Here is a 25,065-nt window from a genome sequence, read left to right on the forward strand (position 1 = left end):
CTTGTTTAGTCGATTCACTTATTTGTTTTAGCTCATGCTCATTTGATTTAGCTATTTTGTCTCATCTGTTTAAGGAAATAGGTAGCTGATATATTGCACTTTTACCTTAGCGCTAGGTATACTCTTGGTTGCTTGTTTTTGCAGATAATGCACTAAAGACTTCTGGTGATTAGTAGTTTTCGTTCCCTACCTATGTTGAATACACTTATTGTAAGTCGCTTTGGATAAAAGCGTCTGCTAAATGACTGTAATGTAATGTAAAGTAACTAAGTACATTTACTCAAGTACTGTACTTAAGTAAAATGTTGAGGTATTTTTTTTACTTTATTGGACTATTTCCAGTTTTCAATACTTTTACTTCTACTCCACCTCCATCTCAGAGGCAAATATTGTACTTTTACTCGACTACAATTGTAGATTGTAGATCTGCTATTTAAAAAAGTTTTTTTGTCATTTTATACTTTTGAAAACTTGTTAAATGGGACATTCAGCACAATTAGTACTTTTTATACTTTTGGTACTTTAAGTACATTTTGATGCCACTACTTTTGTACTTTTACTCAAGTAAATATTGAATTCCGGACTTTTACTTGTAACAGAGTATTTCTACATTGCAGTAATGTACTTAAGTAAGACATGTGAGTACCTTTTCCACCACTGGTATTTTTTAAATAGTGATAACGAAGTTAACACATTTCCATGTCTCTCTCTCTTACTGCTGCGTGTCACCTGCTGCAGGAGGGCAAGTGTGACACTGTCTATGTATTTGACCTGCGTGCAGCAAGGTGACGGCCCCGCCACACTGCGGTGCAGGATCCACTGCAACCTGCTGATCCCATGCTAATCACACCACAGTGATTAGAACAGAGATGTGAACATATTAGAGGAGGCAGGGAGTAGGTCTCAACTCACATGAGAGCTCTTAGCAGGATGAGGAAATTACCTGGAGCTAGGGGGAGAATATTGGTGTGTGTGTGTGTGTGTGTGCGTGCAAGAGAGGGAGAGAGAGAGTGATTTATGAAGAGAGACAGAGGTATGAACAGGAGTATGAGTGTAGAGAGTCTGGATGTAATTACGATTAACTTTCATGGGAGAGAAATACATTGCGTGTGTGTGCGTGTGCGTGTGCGTGTGCGTGTGTGTGTGCGCGTGCGTGCGTGCGTGCGTGCGTGCGTGCGTGCGTGCGTGCGTGCGTGCGTGCGTGCGTGCGTGCGTGCGTGCGTGCGTGCGTGCGTGCGTGTGCAAGTGAATGAGCATACTGTAGCCTTATTGCAGGGGCCTGCAGGCAGATTAATTAAAAATAAAAAGTATGAAAACAGAATGTACATTTTGTAATATAAGAAAATCTCTCTCACACACACACACACAATACAATAAATACCTCTACTACTCTTTTTTATGTCCTAGATGCCTTCATATAAAACTGCTGTCAGCCACCAGAAAATATTTAGAGTGTAAACTGCACGCGCACTCGCACACACACGCACACGCGCACACACACACACACACACACACACACACACACACACACACACACACACACACACACACACACACACACACACACACACACACACACACACACACACACACACACACACACACACACACACACACACAACAGTTGTGTAGGCCGTTCCCTGTCTCCCTTTACGAGGGTTTGAGATGCAGTGTAGCCGGCAAGACGTGACAGGCATGTCATCAACTGGTCAACATGGGCTGTGTGTGTGTGTGTGTGTGTGTATGTGTGTGTGCGTGCGCGTGTATTGCTGAGTAAAAACTCTGTAAATAGACCCCATGAGGACCTTTAAACAAAAAGCCTATATACTGTACTCTATGCTATGACTCTCCAGAGCTGGACGTTATTGCTGTCATTTTAACATTCTGTGCCATGCGGCATCCTGGTGTTTCAGAGATCACTCCCAGCCACATATCATGTGATCACCATACCAAACACCTGCAGCACCGGTTCTCAATATGTAGTCTGGGGGGACCTCCAGGGGTCCTTGAGGGACTTCCAGAGGGGTCCCCAGGTAAATGGATGATAGTTGGGCGCAAAATGGATCCTTGTATACGTCTGTGACTCAGAGAGCGTACTAATGGAACCAAATGGACCCGTAAGGGTCCATTTGGTTCCATTAGTACGCTCTCTGAGTTAAATGAACGCTTTGAGGATTTTACAGTGAAGATTAGGGTCTCAGAGATAAACATTTTATCAAATGGGGGTCCGTGGCCTAATGGATATCAGATTGCGGGGTCCTTTGGACCAAAAAGTATGCCATCATCTCTCGTTCGCCCACCTGTCTGCTCTTATCTAAAGCCAAAATTGCATGAAGGCCATTAAAATAATGGATGTAGATTACAGTTGTTAGTGAACTGTGGGCGTCAGATGGCCTCATGACAGATCAAAGGGGCCCATGGCAACAACAAAAACACATAGGTTTCCCAGCATTACACAAAATCTGAACATGTGATACATTTTTAGCATATAAACCAGTGATTGCATGACTTATAAAAAAACAGATAAGTAAAGTAAAGTCCCTCAAAAGTAAAGTTGCAGACAGTAAAGATATGCACGTTCATCACAACTAAATAAATACACTGATTAAAATAAACACATAGAATGATTTAATTCATTTCTACAGGTGTTTGGCTCCATTCCACCTCTGAATAACACTTTGTTGCACACGCCGTTTTGGCACTTTATAAGACCAATTGTGTCTGTAAACGTAGATAGAAAGATTCAGTCCATCTTTTGTGTAGGAAGGCGTCAGTATGTTATAGGAGACGTGCGTGTGTGTGTGTGTGTGTGTGTGTGTGTGTGTGTGTGTGTGTGTGTGTGTGTGTGTGTGCGTGTGCGTGTGCGTGTGCGTGTGCGTGCATGCGTGCACGCAAAGATGTGGCACGCTCTCAGTGAGAGCGCATGTGTGTGTGCAATTGAGTGTACTGTATGTGTGCGTGTTGTCTCATTATCATGTCCACATAGTGTAACTAGTATCTATTCAAACACGTACAGTATATTCATTTATTCTCTACATTAATGTGTGTGTGTGTGTGTGTGTGTGTGTGTGTGTGTGTGTGTGTGTGTGTGTGTGTGTGTGTGTGTGTGTGTGTGTGTGTGTGTGTGTGTGTGTGTGTGTGTGTGTGTGTGTGTGTGTTGTCACAGTTGGCCACCGGTAGAAACCCTCTCACAATGTGTGTGCGGTTTCACAAGGGCACACAGAATGATCCATTGATTAATTAAGCGTCCAATCAACCAGTCAGTTTTACAATTGAGTGTCAACAGCAGAACATCTCCGCCTGCAAACTACAGCTTTGTCTCCTCTCCAGGGCCGGATTGGGACAAGCCAGGGCCTGTACAGCTCCGAGACGGAGAAGTGCATGGATTAACAAAGGTTAGGTGTTCCCTTTCCTCCTGGGGGCCACCCACCATTATACAGTCATTAAACTCTAATGAATGCTGGGTAGCATCATTTTCATAAGCAATATTTGAAACTAGAGCCACGATGGTAATTGCTATTTTCTGAAAACAATTGAACGAAAGACCAGAACAATATTTTGTTTGGCAACCAAATGGTAATTTATAATAAAAAATAAGGCCCTGCCTGGTCTGGCTCCGCAATGAAAGCTCTGCTTTTCAGTTTCCCCCCATCTAGTCTCTAGTCCCAGAAAAGCACACCGCTGCTCCTTATTAAATCGTAGCCTTCTGCAGTGTCTCAAAGCCACTTGTTCTTAGGTGGGGATATACTGTGGTGCTTCACATGTCAGTAAGGTAATTCCGGGTGAATAACTGCTACAGGGCCACGCAGTATTTCTACAGTTTAGGGTAAAGTTCTGACGGCGCAGAGACATTCAACGTGGCTGCATTCTAATATCTCACCACCATTCCACTGATATGGAATCACGGGAGACATAAATGTGAAGTTATATTCACACAGCATTGGCTCTCAAATCCCATTAAGATTTTAATTGTGCGGGATGAGGACAGGGGATTCGGATGCATTGTTTTCGTGAAACTAGACTATCCATACAAGGAGCAGTGGCGTCTAATCATTGCAGCATCGCACTCACATCATGACTGTTCCCACCATAGACATCATTGTCTGGATTCAGAACTTTAATTAAACGGGGGCAAAGAGCCGCTCTGCTATTCCCAGGGAGCTTTTGCACATCTGCAGTTGAACTGTAGAGGCTCGGTTTGACAGAGACTACATGTCCGAAGGGAGGCAATCAAAGGGCTTTTCCACCGTTTTCCATGACTATTGATTTGTGTTTTTCAATAAACCCCAAAGTCGTAAAAAAGAAAAACCTTCAAAAGTAAACTTTCATAACAATAACTCCCGAGGCAGCTACATTATTGTCTACAACAGTATAAAACCCACATGAATACACTTTTTGGGATAATAATATTCAATTCTGTTTCCCATATGAATAAAATGCTTGTTGCCACAGATGTTCCGCCCAAAGAACACTTTCATCAAAAGGAAAATAAGCTTGACATTAAATGCAAAGAGTTTGTTGCCGAGACTGTGTTCCCAACCTGGTAAGTCAATAGAGACCCACACTGAATTGTAATTTTTTTTTCTCATAGCCGACACCATACAACCACTACAATACTAATATCGGTGTTACTATGCTCATTGTGTTAAATGCGCCCCAAGAGCACAAATGAAAAAATAAAAATGTACATTGCTTTGGGAAGCACACTGTGGTTCTCAACCTGGGGTCCGGGGACCCTCTCAGGGTTCCTTGAGGGGGTTCCAAATGGACCCTTACAGGCCTGTAACTGTACAAATGGAACCAAATTGGAACCATTTGGTTTCATTCGTAAACTCTCAGAGTTATGGGGGTCCTTTAATAACCACTGGACTAGACACAAGACTATTCCTATTCCTCAGCAGTTTCTCCACTGAGAACCTGAGACTGTCATCCACTCCTTTTAGCCCTTAAAGCTACTATCCGGGACATCTTTTTGTATGAATAGAATGTCATTTTAACCAGTCTGCATGGTAGAGTTTGTTAATACAATGTAATTAGCACTGTATCTGCTGTATCTTTTGGTGCTGTAGGACACTGAATGGTTGAAATTATTATTATTTGAACTAGACGGCACACTGGATTGGAAACTAAAGTAGATGTGCCACCATCTTTATATCTTTGTATTTTGGACATCATTGCAATTACAGCACCTCTCTCAATTGGGACAGGGAGGCAATAGGCATAAAACTTACGGATTGTAGCTTTAATTGCCTTAAGGAGAGTAGACAAACCAGGGTATCTGGACATTTTCTAGCACAGTGGTTCTCAAAGTGGGGTCCAGGGACTCTCAGAGTTCCTTGAGGGGGTTTCAGGGTCTCTGAGAGTTATAGGGGCTCTTTGAAATAAAAAGGTTTGAGGACCCACTGCTAGGCTCTATAGTCCCGAGGACTGTTGAAAACCACTCCTGTGAAGACAAAGGAACTAAAAGCCTTACTGCTGAAAATGCACACAGCAGGTGAACAAATTATATGCATAAAACACATGAAAAAATACATTTCTAAAGTGGAGCAAGGCTTGGTTACCATGGCTGCACCTGATCAAACACAATGCGCTCTATATTGAGGTTAAACTGAACGGGCATACAGTAATGTGCTTGGACATTAATTAACCCATTAAAACCGGGAACGCATCTGAGTAACCACTTAAACCATTATGTTATACTCTGTCTATTAAAAAATAGCAGATATACAAGCTCATAGCCCCCCCAATATAGTGCGGCACCGAGTGCCGCACTATATTGGGGGGGGGCAGCAGCCAAATACATATAATTTTGGAGGTCCTTGACATGAAAAAGTTTGAGAACCACTGATAGCAACATAAGTGTTTCAGAAAAAGACGTTTTGTAGAATCGGAAGCTCAGGCCTTAATGGGTTAAACAGACCTGATAGACCATAGCTATTTGGTTTGGTCAATGAAAATGAAAGTCAACAAACCTGCTATAAGACATTCATAATTGCATGGTACTGTAAATGAAAAAAATATCATTAGCGCTGCCATGGCGAGTATTGGACATGGGTGATTAATATACTCCAGAGTAAATTATGACAATTGGTGCATAATGTGCTTCTGAATATCTGCACTAATGTTATTATTCCCTCCGTTCAAGAGCAATACCTCAGGCTAAGGGCAGGTACCCACGGTCCAATTTCTCCAGCCTACCAAATTAAGCCATGCCTCAATAAAAGTCTGCACTAAGCTGGTGCTAATCAGAGACTGATTGGAAATTCGCCGTGCCCAACACCGTGCACAGCTGCCGGTGAAATTTGAACAAAAGGCCGAAATAGAAAACCCGGTCCCTTTATCAAGGTGGCAGCTGTCCAACTGTGAGCCTGAGGGAGTTTTAAGTTCCAAAATTAAGTTCTATTGATCTGATAGCTGAGTAATGACGTTCCCTTGACATTCCACCAGGTGTCAAAAGCCCTTCAAAGGAATTGGGTACGGAAAATAAAATAATGATTTTCCTTTCTAATTTACTCATATTGAAGTACTTCATTGATCAGGTAAAAGGCTACAGTTTAGTATGAGCTGGTGGTGAAGAGCATTGAATAATACTGTAGTGTTTATTTATAAATACTTACAGAAAGCTCCAAGTTACAGTAAGTTGTTTCTGTTGGATAGGCTATACTTCAAGACAGCTTTATCTCCTCAGAGTGACCTTTTGAAAAGAGCCCATTCCAGAAATGGATAACTTTATAGGTCAAAAGAAAATGCCATGCTCTACTCCGTCTTTCTCCATGGAGCTCACACCTCAAACAGAGGATGGGTATCCAGACCTGTCTGGATGATGCTATCAAGGTCAAAGCTTTGGAAAATGAAATGGGACTGCACTTCCCAGAGACAGAGACACTGTGGGGCCAGGTCTTTCCTGACCAATCAGACTCAAGCTGTGTAAGGTAGAACCCAGCAGGTCTGATTTCTATCTAGCTCACCGTGGCCATGTCTCAACCCAAACTGTCATGGCAAAAAGCATGGGAATCTAACGTTAGAGTTTCAGGCAGGGCCTCGGCGGACCACCGACTGTGTGATGGCAGTCGCGGTTGCTGTCAACAGAGGTGAAATAAGGTTAATCGTCCAATGAGAAAGAGGGATGGCAAAAGCGAGAGAAACAGAGAGGGGCTGGCTGTGGCAATCATTAATTTCAATCAAGCTCTCAATCTGCCGGAGTTAATAATATCAGCACGCTCCCTTGACCTAAGACAATGCTACAAGACCACCTACGCAAATGACTCAATTAATTTACCCCATTAATTTGGACAGGTTGTGGGGCAGGGAAATAACACGAGCAAGCAGGAATGAATTAATTACAGGTTTCATTGTAAATTGCATTTTTATCTTGTCAGTGGAGATGGTTGAATTGCAGGGGAGGTAACTGGGCAGGATATCAGCAGGGAGGATATACAGTAGATGAGTGAACTAGTGTTTTGACAGCTGTTAGGTAAAATAGTATGGGGAGATCTGTTTAAATCCATGACATAACACATCTGAAAATAAGAAATACTAATTAATTCACTAATTAAGTAAAAAAAAATAACATTAGTGGGTTTTCATTTAACCACTTTCAACCATTCGTTCCTATTTTGGACATGCCACATACTGTATAGGCCAATAATTTAGAACCTTTTCAGAAATCTTCCAAAATAGCAAAAATAGTGGATCTACAGATCTAGCTTGACGCCATCGTATGACAAAGTATAAAATAGGGTCATTGATAGCAGCAAGCTTTGCTCCATTTTACAAGTACAAAACAAAAGATGCTGAAAAAAACAAATCCAAATCCAAACCATCAAATATAATTATATCATAATTACTAAATCACTTTTTTCATGCATCATTTCAAGGTTTCCAATTTTCCCTTTGAGACCATTGCAGAAGAAACTGAAATAACAAACCGGTGAAATCATACCTCTCTGTCAATTTTCTTTAGGGCACTTTGGTTCACGGCAGACACCCACGTCTCTCCTGCACATCTCCGTTTCTCAAACAAACACAGCCCGTCTACCAGAGACCAGAGTGGGCCAGAGTGCTGAGTGAAGACTCTTCTGGTCTGACTCAGGAAATCGCCCTCGGCTGTCGCTCTTACGGTTAGTTATATATCTCTGTGTAGTGTGGTGGATGCTTGACAGAGTTTAGGTTTCTATTCAGTCTTGCCCTAGGCTGATACATCTCAGCCAGCAAAATACTACAAACTACAATGAACTCACAAACCCCTTCATGCCGCTATACATAAACCCCCTGACCTCCTCTCAGGACCTCGCCAGAGAACCGCAACTCCCTCAACGTGATTATCGACTTCTTTAATATGGAAGCCGACACCTGTCTTGTGAATTCTGCGTGACTAGCACTATTGAAATGTAAATGTCCCCCTTCGTAGCTTCCGTTATCAAAAGAAATGTGCTACACCTGTAAATAAGAAATGGGCTCGGAGACAAAAAATGCTTGCAAGCCTGGAAATGGCTTACTTCACACTATCTGGATAGGCAAGCAAAGCGTGTGCACGCAGCTATGCCCCGTTGTACACGGCGCGCACGCTCACAAGCCCACAGTTTCCCTGACTGGGCTGTTATCTATATGCAAAGATCTGTACTAAACTATCCACATCGCTGCCTTGAAGCAGATAGAAAAGAACGGAGCCCCCCACCCCCCTCCACACACACACATACCCCTACAGTTAAACCTGGCTAGTTTTCTGTATCGAATCTATGAGCATGCTGCAGAACAAGCCCCCCCCCCCCCCCCCCCCCCCCACACACACACACACACACACACACACACACACACACACACACACACACACACACACACACACACACACACACACACACACACACACACACACACACCCATGCACTTTCCAGGCGTTGTCCAAGGTCCCCCCCCCATCCCTACGGCTCCACACAGCACCCTCCGCCACTTCCTACTTCTTCTTACACCAGCTAATTACCAAGAAGAACAATTAGCACGATAAGTATCACTCCCTGTAATGCCCTCCCGGCCTCCCATGCAGGCTATTCTAAAACAAAGGTGCCTAATTCCTCCCTTATTATCCCCCTAAATGATGCTTCTATAGGAGAGCAGGTGCTGGCGGTGTGCTGGAATGATTGTTTTGTGAATGGGCTTTTGATGGGATTAACGGAGAGAAGGACGGGGCTTAAGTCAACGGGGCTGCGTTTGGAGCGATAGCTAAGCTACTGTATGCTGGTAATGAGGTAGAAGGCACCTGCTCATCACCACCTTTCTCGCGTGTTCATTAGAGGAGATTCAAACTGTCAATGGAGGCCTGCGAGGACCAAAGTGCCCAGGGACAGGGAGCCTCGTTCCTTCCGGATTCATTGAAATACCTTTTTGAATACCTTCCAAAACAACAATAATAGAAACACCCCCAGGCGGATATAACCTCTACAACTGTGGATCCACTCTACTCTAAATGCCCCATCATTTTGAGAGCTCACTGGAATCCTGCTACATATATGAATCTAATCTGCGATCGTCTCCACAATTTAAGTCTGCTGTTGCATTCCAATCTTGACGTTCTCTTCTCGTCTCAACTTTGAACCCTGTTCCCCATCAGCTTACAGCTTCTGCTGGGCAGACACGCCCTTCCAGTAGTCCAAGATGTCATGAAGGTCCTCGTCCTTGGCAAACTGCACCTTCTTGCGCAGGGCGTGGCCCGCCGCTATGTAGGAGGCCTCCTCGCGCGGGTTCTGCTTCTTGTAAGGCCGGAAGCGCTCCCAGATCCTCAGCGTGCTCTCCGAGGAGTACTCCGGGCTGGAGGAGTAGCCCGAGTTGTTGTTGTGGTGTCGGGAGGGCGAGAGCTGGGAGTAGGCGGCCGTGGCGTCGCGTTTGGAGCGCCCGAGCGGCTTGAGGAACGACACCTTCTGGGCCTGCGAGGGCGAGTCATTGGCGCCCTCGTAGTAGAGCGCGGGGAACGAGTGGCGGTGCTCGGAGCAGTGGTAGTCCGGCTGCACCTCCAGGTGGTGATGCTGCTGCTGCGGCCCCACACTCGCCACCCCTCCCCCGCCCCCGTTGCCGCACCCCAGCCCTGCCCCGTTCACGCCCACCCCGCCCCCGTTAATTTTCCCCATGCCGTTTCCACTGCACCCCCCTCCTCCTCCGCCTCCACCTCCGCTGCAAGGGCTTCCCTTCTCTGGAGGATACTTGCAGGGCTCGGGGCTGCGTTGCTCAGGCATGTCGAACACTCGGGCGCTCTTGGCGGATCCGGCGGAGGACGGGGTGCTGCAGCGGTTCTTCATGACCACCGCGACGGCCGTGTCGGCACTCAACTGCCTCTGGAGGGGCCGCACCGCGTTGGCCGGCGGTGGGTCCCGGTAAGGAGGGGAGAGGAACCCCCCGCCACTGATGCCCGGCCGCTCAGACAGGGGCAAGACCAGCGGCACAGGGGCCATGGACGGGTGAGGGTGAGGGTGAGGGTGAGGGTGAGGGTGAGGGTGAGGGTGAGGGTGAGGGTGATGGTGAGGGTGGGGCGAGTGAGGCTGGGGATGAGGCTGCAGGTGAGGCTGAGGATGAGGGTGGGGCTTGGGGACGTGCACCTTGGGGGAGGAGGACATGACCTGGTCCCCCGGGTGGCCCGGGGAAAGGGGAAGGAGGTTGCGGGGAAGGGAGGTGATGCAGGCCGGAGGCTGAGAGGAGGAGACCGGCTCAGAGGCGCTGACCGCGCAGGCGGAGGCGTCCAGCTTGAGGGCATCGATGCAGTTATTGATGATCTGGTTGACCTTGTCCACCTCCTTGGCGATGGTGGAGATCTCGGACTCCGAGCCGCGGCCGTCGTCATCCGAATCCACGCCGGCCTCGTTCTCGATCCCGCCTCGCATGTCCAGCACCACGTCGCCGCCCCCGCCCACTCCCCCGCCTGCCGTTATGCCTCCCTCCCCCGCCAGCGCCCCCGTCCTCACCTCTATGTAGTTGCCCTTGCCGCTCATAGCCTCGGAGAAGGCGCTGGCCATCTTCTCCACCTGGGGCAAGGTGGAGAGTCGGGAGGAGCTGGTGTTGGTGGAGCCGTGGAGCATGCCGGTGCTGGAGGAGGCGGACGTGGGTAGTTTCCCCCCTGTCCCACCGGCGTGGTGGTGCTGGTGGTGTGCCTGGATGGCACCGGCGTCGTTAACCACTGCTGCTGCCGCCTCTGGGCCGTACCTGTAGAAACACGTGAACCGACTGTTTAGGGTCACTGCGTAACTAAATCAACTCTTAATAGAGACCCATTAAGAGTTGATGAGTTTTATTTTGCCCTCTGAGTGAGGCCATGGGACGACATTGAATTTGATTGGCTTATTAAAGCTCAATGAAACGACTGACATGAGAAATAGAGGCCTAAAGCCCCAGTGAAGTCAAGTGCACTATTGGGAATTTCGAAATATAGATTTCCAGTTATTTCCTTTCTATGAATCACAATAACCAAACAACTAATGAGCTGCCGAAGCCCACAGCATAAATCCTTCAGAGGAAATCAATTTCAGTGACAGTATTATTAGCCCTCAGTTCCGCCATTAAGTGGCGATGTGTTGGTTCAACTCCAGTACATGGACCACACAAAATCTATAGTTCCTATGGCAGTCCATATAGAGAACATACAAGTTAATATTTTGAAGTCGTGATCACGAGAAAACAAGTTGTTTTCTCGTTTCTCAGATTTCTGAACTGTCCATAGCCCTCTTGAGACACAGACCACAGAAATGTACACGCAACAGCCAATGAGAGCACATTCCAGCCACCGTGACTAGGGGAGCGTCGCTGGATCTGACCACAGCAAACAGTCCCTACCGCAATATTACCGTCCAGGAATTGCACAGAGAGAGACTGAGAGAGCGAGAAGCAGCTCTGTGTGTGTGTCTGTGTGCAGCATGCGTGTGACAGCATTGCCAGATGTTGCGAGAGAAATAAGCAACCAGGTCTATGAAAACAAGCCCAACATAAGGCACTTGAGCACAAACTATTTACAAATACATTGGATATTTGAAAATAGCCGATCTACAAGCTCACAATGCGTCGCAGCTATTCAAAGAAAAATCTTGAGAAAATTGTGGAATATTTTCCAAAATCCACACAAATCTTGTATGGGGGTCTATGATGGCACACCATATTTTCAGAAGGGGGGGTCTGCGGACAAATACATATTATGTGTTGTTTAAACCACTGGTTTAAACAACATTAGGAAACAAGGCCAAATAAGCAACTACACAAATAAGCCCAAAAAACGCAACCCGCAAGAACCAATATTTACTAGCAACTCTACAGAAAAACAAGCCCAAAGTCGCTTATAATAAGCGGACATGGCAACACTGTTTCTGAGTTTCATTGCGCACTTTTAAGCTGGTTGACTTGTTTCAGAGAGAGAGAGAGAGAGAGAGAGAGAGAGAGAGAGAGAGATACATACAGAGAAATAGAGAATTCATTATTTAATTTCAACAATCAATAGCGTCCTGTCTCGGTCTCGCGCATATCACGGGAGCTGTGCACTATTTCATGAGACGTCGGTTAAAATGAATTGGAATAAAAACAAATGTATGTATCGGGTCTGGATAGCTTCCTAGTGAACTATCCGACAGTGTGTGATCCCTAGTCGGTGATCAATCTTATAGTGTGAAAACCACAAGGATATGTGAGAGACGATTTCAATAAATAGATTCCTGTAGTGTGAAATGCTTAACGATCAGACGACCCCCGACCACTTTAAAAGTCCTACAGTGTGTACCTGCCCTTAGTGAGGACGAATTATATGAAGATAGAACATAGACACACAGACTCGCGCAAAAGCAGCCTACTTTGCCATACAAATGTAACCATTTAATGATTCTAAAACGACTATCTTTTGCAATACAAACCTTCTTCAACATTCGAACTGTGTTAATATAAAAAAAAACGAAAAACACAACCAAAAAAATCTAATTTAATTTGCTATTTTCTACTGTTTCTAAACTGGCGACATGAGGAATAGACCCTCCAGAAAAACGCGGGCAAAAATCCTTGATTATGCGGGCTAAAACTCTTGATTATGCAGGCTAAAATCCTTGATTTTGCGATGAAATGTGCAGTTTTTTTTGCAATTTTATGCGGTGAAATTGCAGGAAGTTGCTAAATATGCGGAAATATGCTGCAATATGCGAAATATGCGATATGCAAAAAGTTGCGAAAAATGCGAAATATGTGAAAAGTTGCGAAATATGCGGAAATATGCGAAGCGCATATTATGCGATGCAATGCGCATATTATGCAATGCGCATATTATGCGATGCAGCCTTTTTGAAAAAAGTTACCCCCGCATAATTATGTGCCATTTTGATCGCATAAACGCATTTTTCTCGAGGGTCTAGAGGAAGATTTCACCAGTAGCAGTCACATATGTTGAAAATGGGTGAAGTGGTCCTTTAAATTTCAATGTTTGTTATTCAAATAGCAAGCACATTGATCTGCTCATTTTGACTCAGCGACCATAATGTTGCTCACAACCGCATTGATACACAGAATGGTTAGTGTTTTTCTTTTTTACTTCAAGCATGCAGAGAAACATATGGCAGTCCATATGTTTATTTATCTTTATATCAACAAAACAAAACGTTTTGTTTTCTTGATAATGACTTTTTCATCTCACGATCACAGGAAAACAACCATGAGTTATTAACTTGTGATCTCCTCTACTTCCTCCATGGATTTCCCTAAGTTATAAATTCCTACTAAACTAAACCGTATTTGATTTTTGTTTTATTTCTTTCATTTCAAACTGCTATTGCTTTTCAACTCTGTGAGAGTCAAATAATAAAGCAATATTTAAAACAGCTTCTTACCTCATCTCTAGGATGGTCTTCTTCACACTAATGGCCTTCTGCTTCTCTTCATTCATGCGTCGCTTTCGGAGACAGTAATAAACAAATCCCAGCACAATGACCATGCCAAAGAGACAGCCCAGGATGGTCATGATGTAGTGGGTAGTGGTAGAGGGATTGGCGCGCAGGTCCTCCGGACCCAATGCCCTCGTGGCGAAGAACAGACAGGTGTGATTGTATCGCTGAGATTTACTCGCCGAAACCACACAAAAGGTGTAGTTGGTGTGAGGCTTCAGCTTATCCAGGGTGATAATCTCCTTCTTGTTTTTCAAGGGCATGATGTCCGCAACAAAAGTGTGGTTGTACTGGGACAGGATGTACATCTTGCTGTATGGCAAGGGGATCTGAACCATGAGAGAGGCGGTGTAGAAGGACACCGTTTGAAGCTTGATGGAGATCTGGTGGTTGTAGGTAGGGTCGGCTGTGGACGACGAAGTGGGCTGATGATAGAGTCCCTGATCCGGGTTATCCAGGCCCATCCCGGAGCCATCCATGTCCGGACGTAGGGAGGGTATCCCGGGAATAATCATGCCATCTCGACAAATGTTCGAAAGAATTGAACGAGCGTTCCTCCCGTGCCCGGGCAGGGGACTCAGGAGCGGGTAGCCGAACATCTCCCGAGGAGTCTCACACTGAAGCCGGTCATAAGTGTGGGTCACGTTGTTGAAAGCTTCCAGCCAAGACAGGAAACTGTATAGCTCACAGCCACAGTGGAAAGGATTCCCTGCCAGTTCGCACACCATCAGCCTGTTGAGAACGGTGAAGGTGGAGGGGTCAAGGCGGGCCAGTTTGTTGGAGGACAGGTCCAGGCTACTGAGGCTAGGGCACTCCCAGAAGGCATTGGTGGCAATGACTTCGATGAGGTTGTGCTGGAGGAAGAGGCACTGCATGCGGCCCAGTCCTCTTAGCATGCCCTCAGTTAAGTTGGTCAGCTTATTATAGCCCAGCTGGAGAACCTGTCAAAACAGCACATAATCATTTTTTTCATTTGAAGCATTTAGCTGACATTCTTTTTTTTTTAAAGATATATTTTTGGGCTTTTTTATGTCTTTATCGATAGGACAGCCCTACAAAGCCAAAGTGCAGTCACTACGGGATAAAAAAGAGCTGATAAGTGGGTTTAAAAGTGTTTCAACTGGTCAGTCAAATGAGATATCGGCATATAAATGATATTACACTAATTGCATTTCTGTTCTTGAGGTAATTTTTTATCCCCCAAAAATCACGAAGGCTAATTTGACCTTTGGGATACACAAATAAGTCGGTGTGTCCAAAAACGTAGTTACTGAACTTTGGCTGTGTAGTTTGACAGGAAATGGGGAGAGAGAGATGGGGAGTGACATGCAACAAAGGCCGTCGGGATCGGGACTCGAACCCGCAACACACTGTCAAGCTACACTGAGCCTATGTGCCAGGACTGCTACGCCCTCCGAGCTAGCTGACACTCTTACCTAAAGTTACTGACAATGACCTTAAAGCTGCACTGTGCAAGTCATCAATCTAAATAAGGGATTTAAAATGCATAATACCACTCCATCGCCCCTAATTAAAATTCTGCATATTTACTGCATTTTACATGAGCATCAATGAGCGTCTGGTACGACCAGTGGCACGAGTATCAAAACCCTTACCTCCTGGTGCCACTTGGGGCTGCCGACCTACACAAAACTCTCCAGTGTAGCTTTCATTTTATTTTATTTCACAAGGATAACACGTTTGAGCAGTGCTCAGGGGTCTGTGCTCCTCGCAGTGAACTAACTGGCCAATATATCGGAGCAAGTTTTGTCTGAACCATTCTTCTTAGTTTGCATCAGCAAATCCTGTTTCAGCATTAATATACATACATTTGAAAGTTCCTGCGAGTCAAGATGACAGGCCACCCACTCAGCCACACAGTAGAGTAAATCAAACAGAATAAACACTCTCTGAGTTCTGCACACCTGTAGGTTGGCCTGTCCGGCAAAGGCCCCATCCTCGATGTAGCTGATTTCATTCTTGGTTAGGTTGAGGTCGGTCAGGTTGGTGAAACGATACATGGAGGTGAAGAGCACTGCTTTCAGCTTGTTCTCATTCAGCCTCAGGTCATGAACCTAAAAGGATAACATAGACGGAATCCCCCCACCACCAAACATCATCATTATTGTCCTCGTCATTATGTAATTTTGTCACACCATCATTGGTTATCACATAGTAAACATCACCTGTCCATTGGGCTAAATTAACACAGATTTTAATGTGTATAGTCATCATCATCATCATCATCATCATCATCATCATCATCATCATCACACTTTTGACCAGAGACTGCAAGCACGTCATCTAAAGTGGCAGCTTAGCAAAACCTACCATGGAAGTTTTGCACAAATATGTGTAATATGTCCTTTGTCTGACACCATCATAGCTTCAAAAGCCCTGACGGGCATATGATACTGATTATGGTTGCTATTATTCATAAAACACAATGGCACTGGAACTGCATTTCATCACACTAAATCTGCTGCTTGTTACTTGGAATGGATTCACCTTGGCAGTGACACTTGCTGTATGCTAAATCGAGTGTAGAGCTTACACACTGCTGGCTGTGTTCATGTCAGTGTGTAACTTAAGTGGGCTGCATTCACGGGATACCATGAAAGCTAATCTGCAGAACATTAACCAATTGAACCCTATAGCTTCCCTATTCTGGGCTGGACATTCAGCGAAAATAGAAGATCTACAAGCTCATTGTCGGAACATGTTGTGAGCTTGTACAGTAGAATGACTATTTTCAGCGCTGCGCCGCTGACATAGAATAATGTAAAGTGAAACAGGCCTAATATAGAACCGTAGGGGACTCAATTAGGGTCAATTAGGGTTTAAGTGGTTAAAAGTGTTGATCAATTTGCTTGTGTCTCAAACTGATGGCACATCAATGTCTGTGGGTACATTTGTAACGAGTGCGAAACATTTATTTTCTAACAAAGTGGTGGGGCACACGGCATCTTTCCATTCCATGTTGCTTTTATGAATACCCTTTGTAATAATTATGCAAATAATAAACATTGGGTGGTACTGAACCATTGACTAACACTAACAAATGAGTGGGGTTAATGGTGTAAGTGACCCGAAATAGAAAACACAGTACCGTCATGGTCTCAGCCCCTAATGTCATGCTAATGTTACTAGTAAATATTAAAAAAAAAACTAGAGACATTAACCCATTCAATCCGGGAACACATCTGTGTCACTTTAGATTTCTTTGGCTATCAAAAAATAGCAGATTTACAAGCTCGTAGCGCGGCTAGATCTGCTATTTTAGAAAATGTGTGCCAATATACATATTTTTTAAAGCGAACATTTTTAACTTTGCTTCTGGGGATTCTACAAATGTCTTCTAAATCCTAGCAGTTTTTGAAAAAACGTATGTTGCTATAATATTAGTGGTTCTCAAACTTTTTTCATGTCAAGGACCACCCAAAATGATATGTATTTGGCCGTGGACCCCCATCTCAAAATATGTTGTTCCAGGGACCCCCCGGAAGCAAAGATTTGAGTTCAAAATGTTCGCTTTAAAAAATATATATATATTCAAAGATTTGCACACATTTTCACGATTTTTCTAAAATAGCAGATCCACAAGGTCGTAGCGCTGCACTAGGTGCTACGAGCACCTTTTGCATATTGATAGATGAGGTTCTATTTGACTGTACCGTGTTGTTGATGTGCTGGGGGATGGTCTCGTACGGGGGCTGGTTCTGGCTGCATATAGCCAGCCACACATAGCCCTTATCCCCCTCTATCAACCAGCAGTCCCCTCTCGCCAGGCCAGGCAGGCGGAGGAGGAGCACCAGCATAGGGATCAGGAGAGGAAAGAGGAGAAGGGAAGGAGAATGGAGTCTGCTGACCATGGTTTAAAAGGTAGGGATTGTCTCAGGTTGTCTAAGATGGACCAGGGGTAAAAAAAAAAGAAGAAGAGAGGGCTGAAGTGTTTAAAACTAAGCTAAAAGGAGGAGAAGGAAGGGGTAAAGCGGTGCTGCAGAAAGCAGAGAGAAAGGGTCAGCGAAAAAAAGGCGCGTCTCTCCGCTGGGATTAGAGCTGAGCGTGCAGCACGGCAGGATGGTCAGTCCCCATGCTTTAGGTGTTTCGCTTCGAAGGGTTTTGGAGGTGGTCACCCCGGCAACTACTCATGTTCCCCCGACGGCGGTATCCCCTGGCGACATAGACGGGGATAGTTCTCAGAAAAGTTATAGGAGACCTGCATATGAGAGAGAGAGAGAGAGAGAGAGAGAGAGAGAGAGAGAGAGAGAGAGAGAGAGAGAGAGAGAGAGAGAGAGAGAGAGAGAGAGAGCAAGAGAGAGAGACAGACAGACAGACAGACAGACAGACAGACAGACAGACAGACAGACAGACAGACAGACAGACAGACAGACAGAGATGAGAGAGTGAGAGAGAGAGAGGGAGAGAGAGAGAGAAGGAAAGGGCAAGTCGAGGAAGATATTAACATTAATGGTGGTAATGTCATTATGATTAAGAGTAGGCAGAACATTGTAATACACTTCATATATTCCCCAGATGGTTTTGAATTAATTGAGTTTAAGTCTCATTTGTGCATGAAAAAAAAAGATACAGATCTAATGCTCGTGCCACCCCAATCCCTCGAAGGTAATGCACCAAAGTAATAAATCTATTAGCTGGCATGATTATTTCATTAAACTGTAATAGGCAGAGACATATATTTTGACATTTCAAATGATACCAGGCTTTTTCCGCCCTGTAATTATTCATGTTCATGGAAAAAACAACCCGTTATAAAGATAAATTGCGGGCTCAGACATTTGCATACAATGCACCAATAAAAATGGAAATGGGGAGAGTATGAAAACCGCACTGCTTTTCATTGTCATATTTACATGGTTCACCAGTTTACAATAGTCGTTAAATTAGCCTGTTTCACCTTTACATAATGAAACAATAACAGTTTCACAGGTGCAGTTTATACAGAGAGAAAGGAGACACAGGCTAAGTGTGGAACAGATGATGGTCGTTGTAATTTGCATGTCTTTGTAGGGTGCTAACTGACACTTAGCTATTACCTCTCTCGGGGGATTAGCCGCGGATTAGGCCCTAAACCGGCGTAAAATATTATGTATCTCATAAACACAGGTGTAGCCCATTTAATTTGTTTCCAAAGTTTCAATCCCTTCCCATGGTAAAGTTACGTGTATCTCTGTGTAGCTGCATGAATGACAGAACCAAGACATAATACATATGCCAATGCATACATAATAAACATAGAAATTCCTTGACTATATACTTTTTGTGCCAGGCCTGACCTTGATAAAGACAAATCTCTTCTTTAACACACACACACACACACACACACACACACACACACACACACACACACACACACACACACACACACACACACACACACACACACACACACACACACACACACACACACACACACACACACCTCTAGGTCCCCTAGCATGCACCTCCCTGTTGCTTAGCATTCACCTCCACATCCCCTAGCATGCACCTCCACATCCCCTAGCATGCACCTCCACATCCCCTAGCATGCACCTCCACATCCCCTAGCATGCACCTCCACATCCCCTAGCATGCACCTCCACATCCCCTAGCATGCACCTCCATATCCCCTAGCATGCACCTCCACATCCCCAAGCATGCATCTCCACATCCTTTAGCATGCACATCCACGTCCCCTATGCATCTCCTGCAGCCCTCCATGCCCCCTATGCATCTCCTGCATGCCCCTTAGCATGCACCTCCACGTCCCCTATGCACCTCCATGCCCCCTAGCATGCACCTCGGTTAGCCTGCAGTCAGCTCTCATTTATCTTGAAGTGCATTCCTAGCGGCTCTCATGCCTCTCTTCAAATCACACGTTGAAAAGTGGCATTGACAATTCAATTCCTCCACCAGAGGTATTCCATCTGTCTTTGACCCAACGGTGTTGTCATCATAGCCATGCATATGTGGTTAATGCACACACCAAAAAAAGCAATTTACTGGCAAGAACGCTTGCAACCGGGGTCACCTTGATACGTTTGAATTCATAAAGTCATGAATTGTCATGCATTCACTTCCAAAAGGAGTCGACTGGATCTGACGTAGGCCTAGATGTCAAAATAATAGTTAATACCAAGAGAATACCAATATACAGTGTGTTTGTAATTGTATTACTGGAGTGGGTGTACATGGACCAACAGAGTCTTACTTTATGAAAGGACGAAGAAAAGTGTTTGTACAGTAATCATAAGCATTGGGTACACACACTGACACAGTTTTACTCTATTTCTTTCTACTCCTCCATTCTCTAATCTCTTTGAAGAGAATTCCAGCTCCAGGTCTGACCTGATGATAGCTACACACACCGAAAGGGCTCCTTGCTTGCAGCTTCTGGCAGGGTTCCATTTCTGCTCTCCTTTTGTGAGCAGAGTCACTGCGAATAAATCCATGAAATATATATTCTATTTGAGTAAGGGCAGAATCCATTGGAAATCTGCCATTATGAACACTTATTCCAGTGGCCTGACACACAATCATTTCTTTGCCCAGATGCAACCAAATCAGTTGAGAGATATGTTGTTGTTTTCTGATAGGTAGAGTCACGATAGATGTGAAAATATTATCTCTCTCTCTCCCTCTCTCCCTGACCCTGTCTCTCCCTCTCTCATCTTTTGTAAATAATACCCAGGGATTCGTCCACCCAAACGATGTGCCGACTTGGGACCCACAGCTGTCTTAATTGAGTGAGAGTTCACAGAAATGCTAATAAGCAGCATGAAGTTTGCAAAAGTGATGAATTGGCTTCCTTCCTTCCTTCAGTAATTTTAAGTTTAAGTTTAAGTTTAAGTTTAAGTTTAAGTTTAAGTTTAAGTTTAGTGTGCGTGCGTGCGTGCGTGCGTGCGTGCGTGCGTGCGTGCGTGCGTGCGTGCGTGCGTGCGTGCGTGCGTGCGTGCGTGCGTGCGTGCGTGCGTGCGTGCACATGTGCATGTACAACATGTTGCTGTGCTACTGTAAGTGGTGTACTCAAGTACTGTATTTAAGTACAATTTTGCTGGAGTATTTCTAATTTTCAATACTTCGGCTATTTGTAAATAGACGATCTACAAGCTCTCTAGCGACGCGTTGTGACTTGTGAGAGCTTGTAGATCTGCTATTTTCAAATGATTTTATACATTTTTGAAAACATGAAATGGAGGATTTCTGCATAATGTGTACTTTTACTTTTGGTACTTTATGTACATGTTGATGCCAATACTTTTTTTTAACTTTTACTCAATCTTTTACTCGTTTTTTTTTATTCCAGATTTTTACTTGTAACATAGTATTTCTACATCGCAGTATTGATACTTTTACTTAAGTAAAACAATTGAGTACTTTTTCCACCACTACTGTATCTCTGTGTGTCTGTGTCTGTCTGGTGGTCATGTGTATTCTGTGCACACATGTGTAACAGCAGCGGTTCATGTTTGCATGCGTGATGTTTCTCTCTCCATGTGATGGAGTGTGTGGATGTATTATGTCGGCTCTGAGCAGCAGGTAGAGTGTAAATATATATATAGGCTCCATGCAGCTCCACAGGGTGAAGATTTATATCAAAGACATCAATACATACCACAACAACCCTGGGGACGTGGTCATGAACTCATCCACTGGACTGCAGTGGTGGAAAGTAACTAAGTACATTTACTGTACTTAAGTACAATTTTGAGGTATTTGTACGTTACTTGAGTATTTCCAATGTCCGATTCTTTTACTTCTACTCCACTACATCTCAGAGGCAAACATTGTACTTTTACTCCACTACAATTATTTGAAAACTTTAGCTACTAGTTACTTTGTAGATTTTGATTATTATTACAAAACATACATTAACCACTTCAGCCCTATATACATTTCGGCCTTTTGAAAATAGCCGATCTACAAGCTCACAATGCGTCGCGATGCAACGCATTGTGAGCTTGTAGATCGGCTATTTTCAAATGGCCGAGATGTATATAGGGCTGATCTACAAGCTCACAATGTGTCGCGATGCGACTAATTGTGAGCTTTAAAATACTCCGGTAAAGTAAAGATACCTCAAAATTGTACTTAAGTACAGTACTTGAGTAAATGTACTTTGTTACTTTACACCACTGCGGTCAGCCAAGTCAAGTTAATACCCAGCAAAGCTATAATAGTCCAGCCCTATACTTCCCTGCCCTCTACAATCAGTAAACACAGGTCATCTGTCCCTCTCTTCTTTATGACGACCTCAGCTCCAGGTGGTCTACTCTAGACCCTAGACTGTTCTCCCAGCTGTGGAATGACCTCCTTTCATCAGTCAAGCCTGCAGTCACTTCCAATATTGTCCCAATCCGTCTCAGTCTGAAAGAAAAATCTCCTCTTCAGACGCCCAGACCTCTCCTAGCGCTTATTTCTTATCTTTGTCTCTGTGCATGTCCTGCTTGTTATCTATGTAGACAGAAGCTTGGTTATGCTATATAGATAGCGCTATGTTGTTTTAGTCTGGCTCCAGCCCCTGAGATCGCTAGCCTCGCATTCAGGGTCTGGTGACGCTGTAGAAGGCGGGGTTTTCTCGTTTGCACATCTAAACGACCCAATCGGGATCTGGATAATCCAGTAAGAACCAATCGCCAAAGAGTCCCACTTTGGCCACGCCCCCATCTCAGAAAACGGCTGCACTGAGGGGGCTTTCAGACTGAATAATGGAGTGAAACAAAATGAAAATTCAGGCTGAGTGTCAGGCTAGTGTTGTTTATGTTAATACAATAGATCCCATGGTTTCATGTGTACTGGTTTTCCTAGTGTGGCATCTGAACCACAGACTTTACTATGTTTTGGTAAATATCCTACTGTTGCCAACAACGCCATATTGTACTTGGTAAAATGTTCCAGAGGTGAGTATGAATGGTTGAAGAATGGATTGAGGCGTCACTCCAGTCAGTCAGGTTACTTGCATGATCCGATTTATTTCATAACAACAGAGTACAAACAGAGTTCTATGGACCCTGAGGTCCCTCAGCCAGCCTCACGGCCTTGGAGTAGCACACACACACACACACACAGTTACATTTCATTCCATCTATATAGCAGTGGCCACATTTAGATCTGGTAGGCGGATCTTGTATGGGTATCAGCCTTGAAAGGTGAGACCCCACCTAGACAAACAATAGATCACACTGAGTCTCTGATTCGATTTGCAACTGTATGGGCCAGGAAGGGAAGGGTGAAGACAAAGGCCTAGACCGTCTGTCTCCCCAATTGGGAATGATAATTGTACCCCCCACCCGGCTAGGGCCATCAGCCATCTCTGAATCAACTCTCCTGTCTGTATGCCAAAGTAGTACTTGTAATCCTAGTAATTCTAACATGGCATAGATGTGTATGTTATGTTATGAAATATACAACACTAGTTACAGTACTTTGTACGACAATAAGCACAAACGTACTTTCTTAGCACTTAGCACTGGAACACCTAATGTGTTGTGATGGTTGACTAAAGGTTTGTGGCAGTTATTCCGATCTTGCAATTTGTAAGTCTCTCTGGACAAGAGAGTCTGCTAATGCCTAAATTGTAAATATTGTCCAGTCATTGATTTGTTCTGCCAGCCAGCCAGCCAGCCTATGGCGTACCTCTGTGCAAAGTACAATGGGAGCAGAGCAGAGCATTAATTCCATTAGTGCTATCGAAGAGACCCATGATGCCAGCCACCTATAGCACTGCTATAAGCACATGTTCAAAGCATTGCAATGTTCCTACAAACTCATTTGTTCTCTCCATTCTCATCTCTCGTAACCTTCTTCAGTAATTATTTTCTCGTATTCTCCCTCGGGGTCTCTCTCTGTGCCCCCCTCGCTCAGTCTTCCTAATTTTTTCCCTCAGTACCTCTCTATGGTTAATCTATCTCATTTTTCTTTCCCTCCCATTTGGTTTTCTCAGCCCTATATGTCCTTTCTTTCTCTCTTATATTCTCGCTCCATCTCTCTCTCTCTTTCATTGTACTGTAAATCTATATCCCATCTCTCTCTCATTCCCTGCTCATCTGTGGAATCGTCATCTCTTTCTCCCCTGTTGTTTCGGTGTGTTCACAACATCTGCTTGCTGCTTCTGTCTGCCGTGTCTGCCTGCCAAACCCCCATAGGGAACCCGGATAACAGATAGTGTGTGTGCCGATGCTGTGGGCTTTCATCCGCTCACAGTGCTCTGTGCAGCTAGGTGGTTTTGTCAGTGCAAACTGTAAGAGAGCAGGGGCTGTTTTCTGGTGCTGAGTGACAAGGGAAGGTCGCTGTTTTGAAGGCTATAAAAGCCAGAGATAGTCCCTGCCAAGGCACGAGTGAGCAAGACACCATATTCCAACCAAGCTTGGCTCACTGCCCAGGTTATTGTTTCACTTTTTTCTGTTCTTTCAGAAAGTCTTGTCCCGTTCCTTCAGCTGTTCTTTTTTCTGGTCGTGTAAGCAGTTTTAAAAGTGCCATAAAAGTTGACTTGGACGTTTATTCAGGTGGCGGTGGATCAGGACAGAGAGAAGGTCTCGATCGGCTTGATCCCCAGCTCCTCCGGGACATTGTGTCAAAGAGTCTCAGTGAAAATATCGTGTCAATGCGAAGTGCATCGACACTGTCGTACAACTTTGTATAAATTAGGGCTCAAGGGGTTATAAGCATCACACTGCAGGTGTGTACTATAGAGTTAAAACTAATAGAGAGGTAACGAAAATGTGCCATAATAAACGGCAGTACCTACAATCAGCCACCATGTCCAATGCGCTCCCTCTCGGTTCTGGGGGCTTGTGTACGCCTGAGATTCTGTACATGCAAATTAATCTATTAGTTGTTTTTTTAGTTAATTACTGCCCACAGTATGGCGTACGGTATGTGTGTGGGATTGTGTGGTTGTATGAACACGCATAATGTGCGTCTGCTATACCTCTGTGTCTTAATTACTTTCGAGCCTAAACAGTCCCTTCCCTCAAGCGCTACACAGCAGGTGTTTTGAAGAAACAGCTCTGCATGGGAGAAATGCTTCGTTACCCTGACTGGAGACACAGGAAGTGAAAACTTTTCACAATGTCATTGCTCTATTCTTTGTTATACAATCATTACTGCAGATGTGAATGGATACAATGTACAGTAAACGTACACTTGTAAAGCACCTTTGAGTGCCTAGAAAAGC

The 25,065-nt window shown here is 44.5% G+C and overlaps 2 protein-coding genes across 2 annotated transcripts in view; one reads left to right on the forward strand and one right to left on the reverse strand.

Moving 5' to 3' along the window:
• Positions 1-9,219, forward strand: part of LOC308096243 (uncharacterized protein) — a gene marked incomplete at its 3' end in the record, with an annotated part of 36,739 nt that extends 27,520 nt beyond the window's left edge. Inside the window, exons 7-9 of the mRNA XM_080443603.1 lie at positions 6,796-6,927; positions 8,030-8,120; positions 9,107-9,219. Of these exons, the coding sequence (XP_080299729.1) occupies positions 6,796-6,927; positions 8,030-8,120; positions 9,107-9,219 (336 nt within the window). The remainder of the gene's footprint in view (positions 1-6,795; positions 6,928-8,029; positions 8,121-9,106) is intronic.
• Positions 9,220-9,608: 389 nt separating this feature from the next.
• On the reverse strand, positions 9,609-17,761 carry elfn2a (extracellular leucine-rich repeat and fibronectin type III domain containing 2a; the record flags this gene model as incomplete). Its single annotated transcript, XM_080452283.1, has 4 exons — positions 9,609-11,187; positions 13,836-14,830; positions 15,815-15,964; positions 17,564-17,761. 4 exons carry the CDS (start codon positions 17,759-17,761, stop codon positions 9,609-9,611), a joined length of 2,922 nt encoding a protein of 973 aa, XP_080308409.1.
• Positions 17,762-25,065: the final 7,304 nt, after the last annotated feature.

This window comes from Gymnoscopelus braueri, assembly GCF_963280865.1.
Source record: "Gymnoscopelus braueri genome assembly, chromosome: 2".
Classification (NCBI taxonomy): domain Eukaryota; kingdom Metazoa; phylum Chordata; class Actinopteri; order Myctophiformes; family Myctophidae; genus Gymnoscopelus; species Gymnoscopelus braueri.